Source organism: Aethalodelphis obliquidens, unplaced genomic scaffold (genome assembly GCF_003676395.1).
Source record: "Aethalodelphis obliquidens isolate GAN/ISIS:26980383/991018 unplaced genomic scaffold, ASM367639v1 scaffold7, whole genome shotgun sequence".
Taxonomy (NCBI): Eukaryota; Metazoa; Chordata; class Mammalia; order Artiodactyla; family Delphinidae; genus Aethalodelphis; species Aethalodelphis obliquidens.
The window spans coordinates 38,848-50,921 of NW_020837951.1; the positions used below are offsets into that span (position 1 = coordinate 38,848).

General features: G+C 49.8%; 1 protein-coding gene across 1 annotated transcript in view; it reads right to left on the bottom strand.

The window, feature by feature from the left end:
• CACNA1B (calcium voltage-gated channel subunit alpha1 B) overlaps positions 1-12,074 on the bottom strand; it is a 172,555-nt gene that overhangs the window by 37,746 nt on the left and 122,735 nt on the right. The window contains exons 21-23 of the mRNA XM_027104122.1: positions 4,398-4,524; positions 1,526-1,655; positions 1,248-1,307 (exon numbers count right to left, since the gene is read on the bottom strand). Of these exons, the coding sequence (XP_026959923.1) occupies positions 1,248-1,307; positions 1,526-1,655; positions 4,398-4,524 (317 nt within the window). The remainder of the gene's footprint in view (positions 1-1,247; positions 1,308-1,525; positions 1,656-4,397; positions 4,525-12,074) is intronic.

A 12,074-nucleotide genomic window follows, 5' to 3' on the forward strand; every position in this document is an offset into this window, starting at 1 on the left:
TCCTGTCAGGGAAGGGGTCAGAGCTCAGGTCAATTCCTGTCAGGGGAGGGGACACGGCTCAGGTCACACCTGTCAGCGAAGGGGTTACAGCTCAGGTCAATTCCTGTCAGGGAAGGGGTCACGGCTCAGGTCAATTCCTGTCAGGGAAGGGGTCACGGCTCAGGTCAATTCCTGTCAGGGAAAGGGTCAAGGCTCAGGTCAATTCCTGTCAGGGGAAGGGGTCACGGCTCAGGTCAATTCCTGTCAGGGAAGGGGTCACGGCTCAGGTCTATTCCTGTCAGGGGAGGGGTCACGGCTCAGGTCTATTCCTGTCAGGGGAGGGGTCACAGCTCAGGTAATGGCCTCTTAGAGCCTCAACGGGTGTTTGGATCTCCATGCCTTTTACCCAACGGCCCTGCATGGTCATGACTGGCTGAGATCCTCCCTGGGCCCCCCGCTCCTGTGGAGCCTGAGTCTCTCCTCCGTCGCTGGGCTGCAGGCACATGCCGCCCGGAGCACGCCGCCTGCCAGACCCTCGGAGTGTCAAGGCCCAAAGGTCGCGGCAAGAGGAGGAGCTGCTGGATTCTGCCCCTCCTGCAGCGGCACCTTAACGTCTCTGGTCGTAAAATGAAACGACAACGCCTCCCCCAGGAATTTGGGAGAGCATTGAAGCGAGGGCTCGCGCACACAGAAGCCACCCTGAGGCAGCACGTGGGCACCCCCCGCCCCAGCAGCGGCGCCGCCCGCGCACCTGTGTGGAAAGCACAGGCCACTTGGCAACCCCTAGAGGAGGAACGAGGGTCACAACAACAACACGGCCGTTCTCCACCTAGGATCAAACACTAGGGAGTCCTCTACACCCACCTGCCACGACCTTTGGGCCTTGAGGCCACCGCCCTGTCCCTGCTCTCCTTCCTCCAGCCGAGGCCCCGGCCTCCCACTCTGCTGAGACTGCCCTGCACAGGCTGGGCTCACACCGCACAGTAAGGGAAGCCTGTCCCCCTCAGCGAGAAGGGTCTCCGTTAGCAGGCAGTGGAGACCACGGCCAGCGCCTGCGGGCTCTCCTAAGGCTGACGTGATGCTGTGGCGAGTCCTTAACAAACGTGGCCCTGTGTCTCCACGAGACACAACCTCTACCTGCGGGCTCATGTGCCCTCATGTCACCACACGTGTGTGCACGCCCAGGGCACACTTGCCACGTGCCTCCATCTCAGTCACGAGGGGGACGAGCAGAGCCCCGCGGTCACCAGGGCAACCACACATCTCACCTTTATCACCATCTCAAAGGTGAAGACGCCTGTGAAGATGTAGTCCATGTACTTCAGCACCTGGAACCAAAAGGAAAGGCTTTTCTCAAAGGCGAGGCCGGAAGCTCGAGCGGGGGCAGGAGCCTGAACGACAACGCATCAGCCTGGGGCCTGTGGGCAAGGGTCTGGGGAGGAGAGGGCAGGCCAGCGACCCCTGAAGCGGCAGCCCTCCCTCCCATGCCGGGCACGCCCCGCTCTTCTGTGTCCCAGCCCCCCCGCGGCCCGACGGCAGCACTCACGTTGTTCCTGGGCGAGTCTGTCTGCACAGGGTCCTCAGCGGCCAGGGCGATGCTGCTCAGGGCAATGACCACGAGGATGCTCATCTCGAAGTACCGCATGGTCACGATGTAATGGCAGAAGCGGCGGAGCCTGAAAGGCAAAGCACGGGTCACCTAAGGCCCACGGAGGGCTGGGCTGGGTCCTCTCCGTAGGGAGAACTGAGCTCTGGGAAGTGTCCCTGTGGTCAGGAGATAGCAGCCAGGTGACTGATGGGGACCAGATTCCTGGGAAGGTAGGTGGCGGGAAGGCTGCAGAAACCCTGGGCAGGGCCAGCCCACCACGGCTTGCAGGCCAAGTTGGTCCGTTCGCTACATGAAGTTCCACTGGGGCCCAGCCAGGCCTGCTCGTCTACCTGCTGTGGGGCTGCTGTGCCCTGGACGGGCTTCCAGCTCTGCTGTGGGTGGGGGAAGAGGCCGAGTACCAACAGTCCCGTGGAGAGCAGGTGCCTCTCGAGCCCCAGTGCTGGGTGCGGTGCCCCCGTCGGAGCCGCCAGAACTGCGTGTGTGCACCTGCCCGCCTCCACTCACCACTATTCTGCTCCGTTCAGGCACATTCTGGGCTGGGACACAGTGGCGAACAAGACACCAGTAAACATAAAGCAACAGGAGATGCTCAGGTGTTGACACACACTACGACTCAGCAGGAGACGGTGACCAGGAGGCCAGCAAAGGCCCAGCAGGGGGAGAGTGAAGCCGATCCTGGGGGACGAGCGCACGAGGCAGACGTCGCTCCTGCCACCCCGAGGCACGTGCTCACGGGGGCCCCCCTCCTGCCTCTGCTGGCTCAACCGCTGCCCACCAGCCCGTCCAACCTGCTCCTCTCGCCAACGCGGAGTGTTCCCAAGGGCACCCACGTCTCTCTGTCCCTGGAAGGGACTGGACTTTATGCCTGTCTCCTCCTCACCCCGACCACCGGTGTCCAGCTCCAGCCCACACACTCCCTGGAGCTGCCCTTCCCAGGCCCCCGAGGGACCTGCTGGCACTCCTCCCTCCTAATTGAGACGCTTTTCCTTCCACTTCCCCGACGCTCCCTCTCGGGCCCTCTTCCATCCCAGCCCCCTTCCTTCTAATCAGCAGCTGCCGCTCCATCTTGTGGCTGAGTTTCCACCCTCGCTCAGATCCCCAAGTCCCCCGGCCATGTGCCACCTGCCAGCTGCCCCGGGCTCCACAGGGTCTGTGCTCACCACCCCCAGCTTGGCCGGGCCCCCAGCCGTCAAGCAGAAACCCTGGCTGCCATCCTTCACATCTCCATCCCCTTCCACATCGAATTTGCCATCAAATCCTGCAGATCCTGCCTCCAAAAGTTCTCCCCAAGCATTTCGCTCCCAAACCTCTCCGCTCCGGCTGCCCTCAGCAAATCACCAGCAACTCTTCCTGAAAACCGCGGCCACCTACTAACCGGTCTCCCTGTCTCGTCTCCAGTCCTCCAACCAAAGGGCTCTGCTGAAGTGCAGTGTAACCAAGTCACCACTCACCCCCAACTGTTTACAACCTCTCAAGCTTATCAGGGCTCTCGGTGTCACCTCTGCTTCTCCACAGAACACACAACAGCGCTGTCTGCCTCTGTGCTTTTCCATGCAACTGTCGTTTGCTGTTCTGAGCCTGATATCTTTCACTTCTGGACCACTCTAAGTTCTCTCCGCCCTCCAAGAATACTGGTTCCTCCCTCTTCATCTTAACTCTTCACCCTTCAGGTTTCACCTGAGATCTCTCACCTCCTCCAGGAAGGCTCCCCTGACTCTCCCCACCTGCTCCAAGACACCAGACCTCCCTGCTTTACCGTCCACATTGTACTTATTTGACGGACACCACCCGGTCGGTGCTGGAGGCCGAGGCCTCATCTGTCTCTACCGCCATCTTACTCCAAGCCCCTAGCAGAGCAAGCTCCCCACAGACGTATGCTGAAAGGAGGAACGTGGGGAGGATGGACGACGGGGGCTGGTGGAAAGACTGCTGGATGCCCAGGGCAGAAGGGCTGGCTGGACACGTGGGTAAAGGACAGAGCACGAGCTCCTCAGACCCTGCTGTGCTGCCCCTCTGGGCGGTGTGGTTCCGCCTTTGCTCTGCCTGCATCTCTGCCTGGTGGGCTCTCACGACCCCCCGCCACGTCTCTGTTCCAATCCCACTTCATGTCAGCAGCCCCCACCGTCTGCATCTCCAGTCCCCGCTTTGTGCTTCCTCTTAGCCCTTCCGTCCATGAACCATCTCATGTCCCCTCCCTAACGTCCTGTCTGCTGTCTGCCTCTCCACTCGCTTGTAAGCTTAAGAACAGATGGGGCCCTTGTCCGTTCTGCTCATGACCGTGTATTCCCAGCACCTAGCACGCTGTCTGGCATGTGAACATTGGCTGAGCTAATGAAGGCAGGTGGACTGATGAGTGGATGAGACTCACGGTGTAAACAGAGGGGAGAAACTGTGCACAGACACGAGTGACTGTGACGCACACCTGCGGGCTCTGCTGGAAGGCGGGCGGAGGGCAGCACATATGCACGATGGATGTAAACTGGGTGCGTGTGTGCAGAGGTAAACTAAGGCTGCAGTGGGGGTTAAGAACAAGGCCCTGGGACCAACTGCCTGGGTTCAAATCCCAGCTCCGCCACCGAGACGGACGGGCTGTGTGTCTGGACACCGGCCTTCCCTGTGGCTTCGTGTCCTCATCTGCAAAGTGAGGTGACAGTAGTGTGTGCTTTGTGGGACGCTGTGGTGATCAATCAGGATATTAATACAGGTACAGGTGCAGCTCACGCCTAGCACACACTGGTAGGGTGTACACGTGGATCATGGGCCATGGACAAGAGGACGGCACAGGACACAGGCTGCTGACGAGACTCACAGGTTGGTGGGGCTTAAGCAGAACATGGAGCTGTAAGGGACGATGGGTCGGGGGCCGTTCCTCATCACATCATCAGCTTCCACCTCCTTCTTCCCTTCTGCTTGGCTTTCCAGGTCCACGTTACCACCTGCAAGGACACGAGGCCACCAAGTTAGGGGTGTGGCTCATAACCCACACCACGCAGGTCTCGCCCCGGGGCGACGGACACTCTCCCAGCTCCAACCTCACAGGTCTTCGTGGACCCACCCCAGGGAAGGGCGTGCAGCTAAGAACACAGCTTCACATAAGACCCCTCCGATCACAGTCAGGCCACCACTGAGGCGAACAAAGGCAGGGCCGTGCCAGCGCTGAGGATCTGGGCTGTCTGCCGCAGAGATCCAGAGACCCTTCCTCACCTCTCCCTTCCCCAGGGTCACTGGGGAAGCAGTACCAAGCCTAGCGGGCGTCCCTGGCTGCGGACTTCTCTGCTTCCCTAGGGGCCATAAATCTAGATGTTCTAAGAACACCAAAGCCGCCTTCAGCCCCAGAGACCAGGGCCAGTAGGTTCCCCCATCCCAGTGCAGGGCTCACCACTCGAGAGAAGGCATCCCGGGCTGCCTGGTGAGAGCTCCCACTGTCGCTGCAGGGGGTTGGGGCAGGGCCAACAGGGCAGCAAGGAGAGGGGCTGGCCTGGCCTGAGCCGCTCTCCTGAACCTGCTGGTCAGGCCTGACCCGCCGCACAGGGCCCGCAGAGGACTCTGACCCAGGGAGGACGCGGGCACTGCCGTCGCCCACACACCCGCTTGGCCCTTCCTCCTCGCTCTTCATCGCCCCCCTTCCCTAAGGCCCATCCTCTGCACTATCAGCACCCCCTCCTCCACTTGGCACCCACAAATCAAAGCCTCCAGGGTTATTTTGGCTGTGACCACTGTTTTTACGTAGATTTTGCTGTTCTGCATAGTATGTTTCTCACAACAGTGTTTCATTTTTAACTATCCTAATGTATGTTTCCATTCTTGTGGGTAATAGTTCCTGAGACCCAGGGATGCCAGGGAGGACAGTGCAGTGACTTGGAGCCAATGCCCACCTGTCCACCTCACTTTTACTTCTTGGAAGAAGCATAAAGGCAGAAATGAGGGAGGTTCCCTCCAGCATGTGTGAAGACGAAGGCTCTAAGCTTCTTCCCTGGCTGCTGGCCACTCTGAAGTCCTGCAGAGAACCGCCGGGCCAGAGAAAACAGCCTTGACCCGAACGTGAAACCACGTGCTGTGGCTTAAGCCACAGCAGCTACGATGCTTCCTCGACTTTCAGCTGCCACCACCCGGCACCATTCAACTCCCGGCTGAAGGCATAAATTATAGCATCTTCTAAGAAAGCAACTAGGCAATACTTATTTAAAGTAAAAAATTCTGTCTATTGATTTAATTTGTACAAAATTATCTCCTAAGGACATCAAGCATGCACACAAACATCTGTACTCACAAAGGTGTTTGCTGTAAGTTCTGTTACAGTAACAACAACAATGAAAAGTATAACCACAGGAGATCGACGAAGTGTGCAGCACTTACAGGAAGCATCATACTATGAATATTAAAAATGCATACAAATAGTTTAAATGACTTATCATTAGCTTTAAAGAAGAAGCTTATGATAAGGTAAGTTAAAAAAAAAAAAAGACTGCACACTTGTATATCCCAGATGGGCTCAACTATGAAAAATAACATATACAGGGAGAGAAATAACACCAAAATAACAGTAACTGTGGTGATCTCCGAAAGGCTTTCTGATAATAATCTTAATTCTCTTCACTATACTTTTAACACTAACATTTTTTTTTCTGTGATGAGCATGTGTAACTTTTAAATTAAGAAACATTTATTATTTTAAAACCACAGCTTTTCAGACTCTTCCACAATAACAATTAAGCAAACCCAAGGACAAGTAAACTGGGAAAAAGGAACCAATATACACTGAATGAAGTATTTTTCTGCTCAAAAGAAGTGGAACAAAGATGCCAGAGCCTGGATGAAAATGTTTCTCTTGAAATAGATTTACTACTACAACAACAGCAGAAATCATCGATTAAGTCAAAACAGACCAGGAATAAAGGGAGAGGATCAAAACGAGAACTACAACAGACTGAGGAAATATCCTGTTGGAAGCTGTTTAAAAAAAAAACTAGACAGTAACAAAAATTAATTCATTGAAACAGAAGACAATCAAGCCAGATGGCCAGATATGGGGGAGGGGGGCGGATAAAGAAAGGAACAGAACGTTCACTGAAAACAACATGTGCCGGGCTGGTCCAGGTGCTTTATTCTCACAATGGCACTTACTGGCACGTATTATTACCTCCAGTTTGCAGATTAAGAAACTGAGGCTGAACGGAGGAATTACATTGTGGGGCCATGATCGACCAAAGCTGGGGTGAGGCGGGAAAGCTGAGTGAGGCACCACGCTAAACTGCTCCCTCCAGAGGACCGAAGGGAGACCAGGCGGGTGGTGCGCTGGGCTTCCAGGAAAGCACAGGTAAGTCCTCTCTGACGAGAACATCCCTCATCTGGCCCACAGAATCCCCACCGAGCAAGGCAATCATTTCCAACTTGAAGAGAACTTAAGCCTAATGTCCCAAGGCATCCAGCATGTACAAAGAATTTCTCTCCTACAGCTATGTACCATCCGTGGGAGAACTGAAAAAGCAACCAAACAATTCTTTCTCTGTAGGGCTTGATTATCAAACAAAGCCCACTTCAGAAAGGGTGGATTACGGCCAGTCATATATGAACCCCAACAAAAATCATCAGCAAACATACAAGGACCAGAAAACAAACATCACCCCCATACGAGGTGCGCGAAAGACAACAGAAACAGGTAATATATATATAACCCCCAGTGGGCTTCAGCTGTGAGTACCTTCAGATGAGGACCATGAAAGAACTAAACATAAATATGTAAGGAAATAAAAAAAATGAACGAGCAATAGAAGTCTATAAAATTGACCTATGAGAGAGGCTTAAAAAGGACTCATCCTCCTACTAAAAACAACTATAAAAGCTGAAAAAAATACATAACTGTTTAAAGGCACAGGGAACCAGCTGACACGGACAGAACCTGAGAAGCCACAATCCTTGGGAGAAAGGAGGCACGAGGCGACCCCTGTGCACATGGGGCCATTTTCCCATCTTTAGAAGCAGAAAGCAACATGCCTACTGGGAGGAGGAGGAAAGACTGGAGTTTGAGGATGACAAAGTATCTGGGAATGAGGGGCGAAATCCCAGAGAGGAGAGAAGGGCAGAGAAGTGAGCCCGTCTGTCGGTCCCAATTAATTCCCCTCCAGTCACTGCTGCACAAGAGCAAGACAAGGCTGGTCTCTGCCAGAAGCAAAGGGCCCCGAGGAGGATGCAGGGCTGAAGACGCGATGGTGCAAATGCAAACAGAGATTTAACTTCGCTATCATTCTGCACTCAGAGCGTTCTTGTTTTTGTTAGTGTTCTGGTTAAAGAGTTGCATATCTTGAATAATTTGCTCTTAACCTAACTTTTTCTACAAGGCCTATTATTTTCAATGCATGGCATTTTCAGAAATGCACACATAATGTTATAGCAGGAAGGTCTGTACTTCAGGAAGACAGAAAATGATATTAAAGGAAGGTCTGCAATGTAAGAAATTGGTAAATCTATCAATAAATAAACACAGTCTCTATAAAGTTGTTGGGAAGGAAGAAATTTTCCTCTACGTTCCTACGTTCTTCTGACTGGTCTAAGAATTAAACTGGCGTGAGGTTAACAGGAGAAAATCAAATTTAACTTCGTACATACGGGAACCACACATACGTGAGAGGTTCAGACAGAAGGGTAAAATGAGGTATATACACCACCTTAAGCTAAGGAATGGGATAGGAGCCTGGGGCTTCCAAGGACAGGAGGGTCATTCATTGGACAATATAAAAAAGGGCAGGTTTTTGGTAATTAGACGCTTGCCCTGCCATACAGATGGGGCCACTTAGATAACATTTATCTCTGGTAATAACTCTTCCCTGGGAAAAGTCCCCAATTTAAATTCTTCTAGGTAGTTAAGGGAGGGGCAGTTGCTTCTCTTGAACCCACAGGGACTCGACTGCCCTTAGCTCAAAATAATCCTCATGCAAAAGTGACACATTCTGGGGAGGGCTCATCCTGAATGCCTACAAAGGCAGAACAATATCTGTTTTGTGGGGAGAAAAGGACTGAAACGCTGGATGCTACCAAGGAAGCTGGGGGAAATGTGATCGCAGCTGCTGTTCTAAGGTCTTACTTAATAAAATAAGTATAGATTTTGTTATGCATGCATGATAGAATTATAAGATAACCACTTTAAAAAAACAGAAAAATAATTCATAGTTTATAAACTAATATAGAGGGGAAAATGTGACACGAAAGCAAATAAACAACCAATTATTCAATACTAAAAAGCAAGGAAAGGAGGAAAAAACATAGGAAAAATGGAACAAATGTCACAAGTCCAAGTAAACTAATAATCACAATACATAAAAGCCGAAGGAACCTGGTTACTGACTGACACAGATCACCCAGATGGCATTTTTAAAAATACAGTTATATGTAGTTTCCAAGAGACAAGCCTAAAATCAAGGCCACATAAAGGCTGGAAGTCAAAAGACGGGAAAAGATACACTTGGCAAACGTTCATTAAAAAAACAAAATAAAACAAAACTCAGGTATATATTCACATCAGAAAAATACAATATACGAAAAAATCATTATTAGAGTTAAAGTGGGTCAGCAGAAGATGACAAAAAGTTCAGCTCCAGTAAGACACAGCAATTTTAAATATACATAAAGTGGCTTAAAGTATAGAAAGCAAACATATATTTTAACATAAGCTTTTTTTTTGAAAAAAGGAATAAATAAAAGAAAAAGCCTAACAAAAGAGATTCAGAAACACATAGTTCTATTTTAGAAACATACACAATAGTACTTGGTCATCTGTTAGCATGTTTCCTATACTGAACTGCATGTTTCAAACTATTCAAAATAACTGCATTAAATATAGAAACTTACACACACACACACACACACACACACACACACACACACACACACACACAAGAGCTGACAGATCTACAGAAAGAGATTTCAATGCACAACGTCTTAATTATCGATGCGTCCGTGTGGCAAAATATTAGTGAAAATATAGAATATCTAGCAACACAACTAACACACGTGACTTAGAGACAAATGTAACAAGCCAAGTGCTCCCCAAATTGGAGGGAACATATTCCCCTTAAGCATACATACAACATCCACAAAAAAAACATTTACAAAAGTCGACCATGTGCTAAGCCATAAAGTAGTCGTAAACCTCTCGTCTCAAAGAAGACCCTCATGCAGGTCATGTCCTCTAATTACAGTACAATTAAGTTGCAATTTAAGGCAATAATCAGAAACCAAAAGATTAATTAAGATTTAAATTTTACAATTGGAAATTGAAAAACAGATGTTAAATAGTTCATGGGTCAAAACATTTTATATCACAGGCAGTATAAATGTGTCTACATAGAAAACAGCAGAAAAATTATTTAGAATAAGAGAGTCTGTTTGGCAACTCTGGCTGGACACAAAACTGAAGGACAAAAATTGCTTGCATTTCTACATGCTAGGGGCAAAACATTTTAAAATACAATTTTTTTAAACAATACTTTTAAAAAAACAGAATAAGTAAAAAGACAAAAGAAGGAATTTGGGGCAGTGAAACTACTCTGTATGATACTATAATGACACAGGTCATTATACATTTGCCCAAACCTTTAAAAGGTACAGCACCAAGAGTGAGCCCTACTGTAAACCTTGGACTCTGGGTGAGAACAGTGGCTCATGGAGGCCCACTGACCGTAACAAATGGACCACTGGGTGGGGGAGGCCGACGGTGCAGGCGCAGGGAGTGTACAGCAAGTCTCTGTGCTTTCCATTTAATTTTACTTTGAAACTAAAACTGCTCTAAAAAAAAAAAAAGACAAAAATACAAATGTTTCAGGGTAACAGAAAAGAGATACAAATATAAAACTTAAGTAGTTAGGTAAAAATCCTATAATCTTACATTTGAATTACAAATGCCAAAAGAATACATGGTATATTCTTCTTTTTTAAAAAGAAAAAAAAAGTCCTAAAAAGCCTGAAAGCAGTAAAAATCTAGTAGCAATGACCACATTGGTAAATAATACCGTTTCTCACCAAAGGAACCACAGCCTCTCAGATCAGGCTCTACAGAAGCAGACCATGAGATGAGGGTCCATGTGCAAGTGACTGATTAAGGATGGACTCCCAGAAGGAACTGGAAGGGAGAAAGAAGGCAGACCAGGGCAGCGAAGGAGGCCCAAGCAGGGCGCACCTTCAGATAAAGTCCTGCAACAGCGTCAGCTGCTCCTTCGGGGGACCCTGGGGTCTGAACTAAGCCTCAAAGTTGTCAGACCCGAAGCCAGAGGGTCGGGCTTTCACCTCCCGCACTCCTTTGCCTGGTGAGGGCCACCTGGGGGCGTCAACCCTCAGGGACTTCCACCTTCCATCCCCCACGTGTTGGGAAGCACCTCTAGTGGTCAAGGGCAGCTCTCCAAAGAGGAGCTGAGGTGAGGCCACTGGAGGCAAAAGGACCCTGAAGGAAGCGAAGGGAGATCTGGAAAAACAGCAGGTGTCCAGGACACAGGTCTCCTTGGAGAAATGGCCGATTCTAGGTCTGGGCAGGAAAGGTACACAATGATCCTGGAATGTTTTGTCACAGATGAAAGCAGACAGCTGTCGAAGACAACAGGCTGTGAGAAGGTAAAAAGGCCAACTTTAAGGGGCTCCCACTATCCAGAGACAGGACAATTTGAGCATCAGAGCTAACAGTGAGTCCAAAGGACTGAAACACACCAAACATGTTAAAATCCGAAGATTCATGACAATAATTTTGTTAAAGCTCTCGATGACTGGATTTGGAGTTCCTAGTGTACCAACTCGCTCTTTTGAAAGCTCATATGTAAAGGGACGGAATTAAGCATGTATCTTGCTAATACAAATACAAACTGTATTTCAGGGTAACCAAAGAGTTGATGAGGGAAGTTCTTCTGTACAGAAAATGTCAGAATAACTAATGCAGAGAACATGATAGAATTATAAATTCACAACTGTGCAATGCCAAATAAAATCACAGATCTGGGCGACCATCATCGGTGCCTACTAGATCATTAGGGGAAAGGCTGGTGGAGAACCTTCCAGTGGGTGGATCGGGCTCTACCCACCGATCCATCTTAACACTGCCCAAAGGAAAACACTAGATGGTATGTGGCTCCGGATGGAACGTGAGACGAAGCACACAGCCAGCCACCCATGAAGCTTCCCCAAAGAGTTTAACCTGATCACAGTCAAGATCTGCAGTTCACAAACAAGGGCGATTTTGCCTCCTAGGGATACCTGGCAATGCCTGGAGACTTTCTTTTTTTTTTTGGCTGTCACAACTACAGGGTACTGCTGGCATCTAGAGGGGAAAGGTCAGGGATGCTGCTAAACATCTTAAAACGCACAAGACAGCCACCACCAACAAAATTTCAATAGTGCCAAGGTTCAGACGGCCTGTTTTAGGATCTAAATATCAGTTAGCAGGAGATACTGAGGACAGAGAAATGTGTTAAATGACACCACGATGCAATCAACCCAATCCAGAATG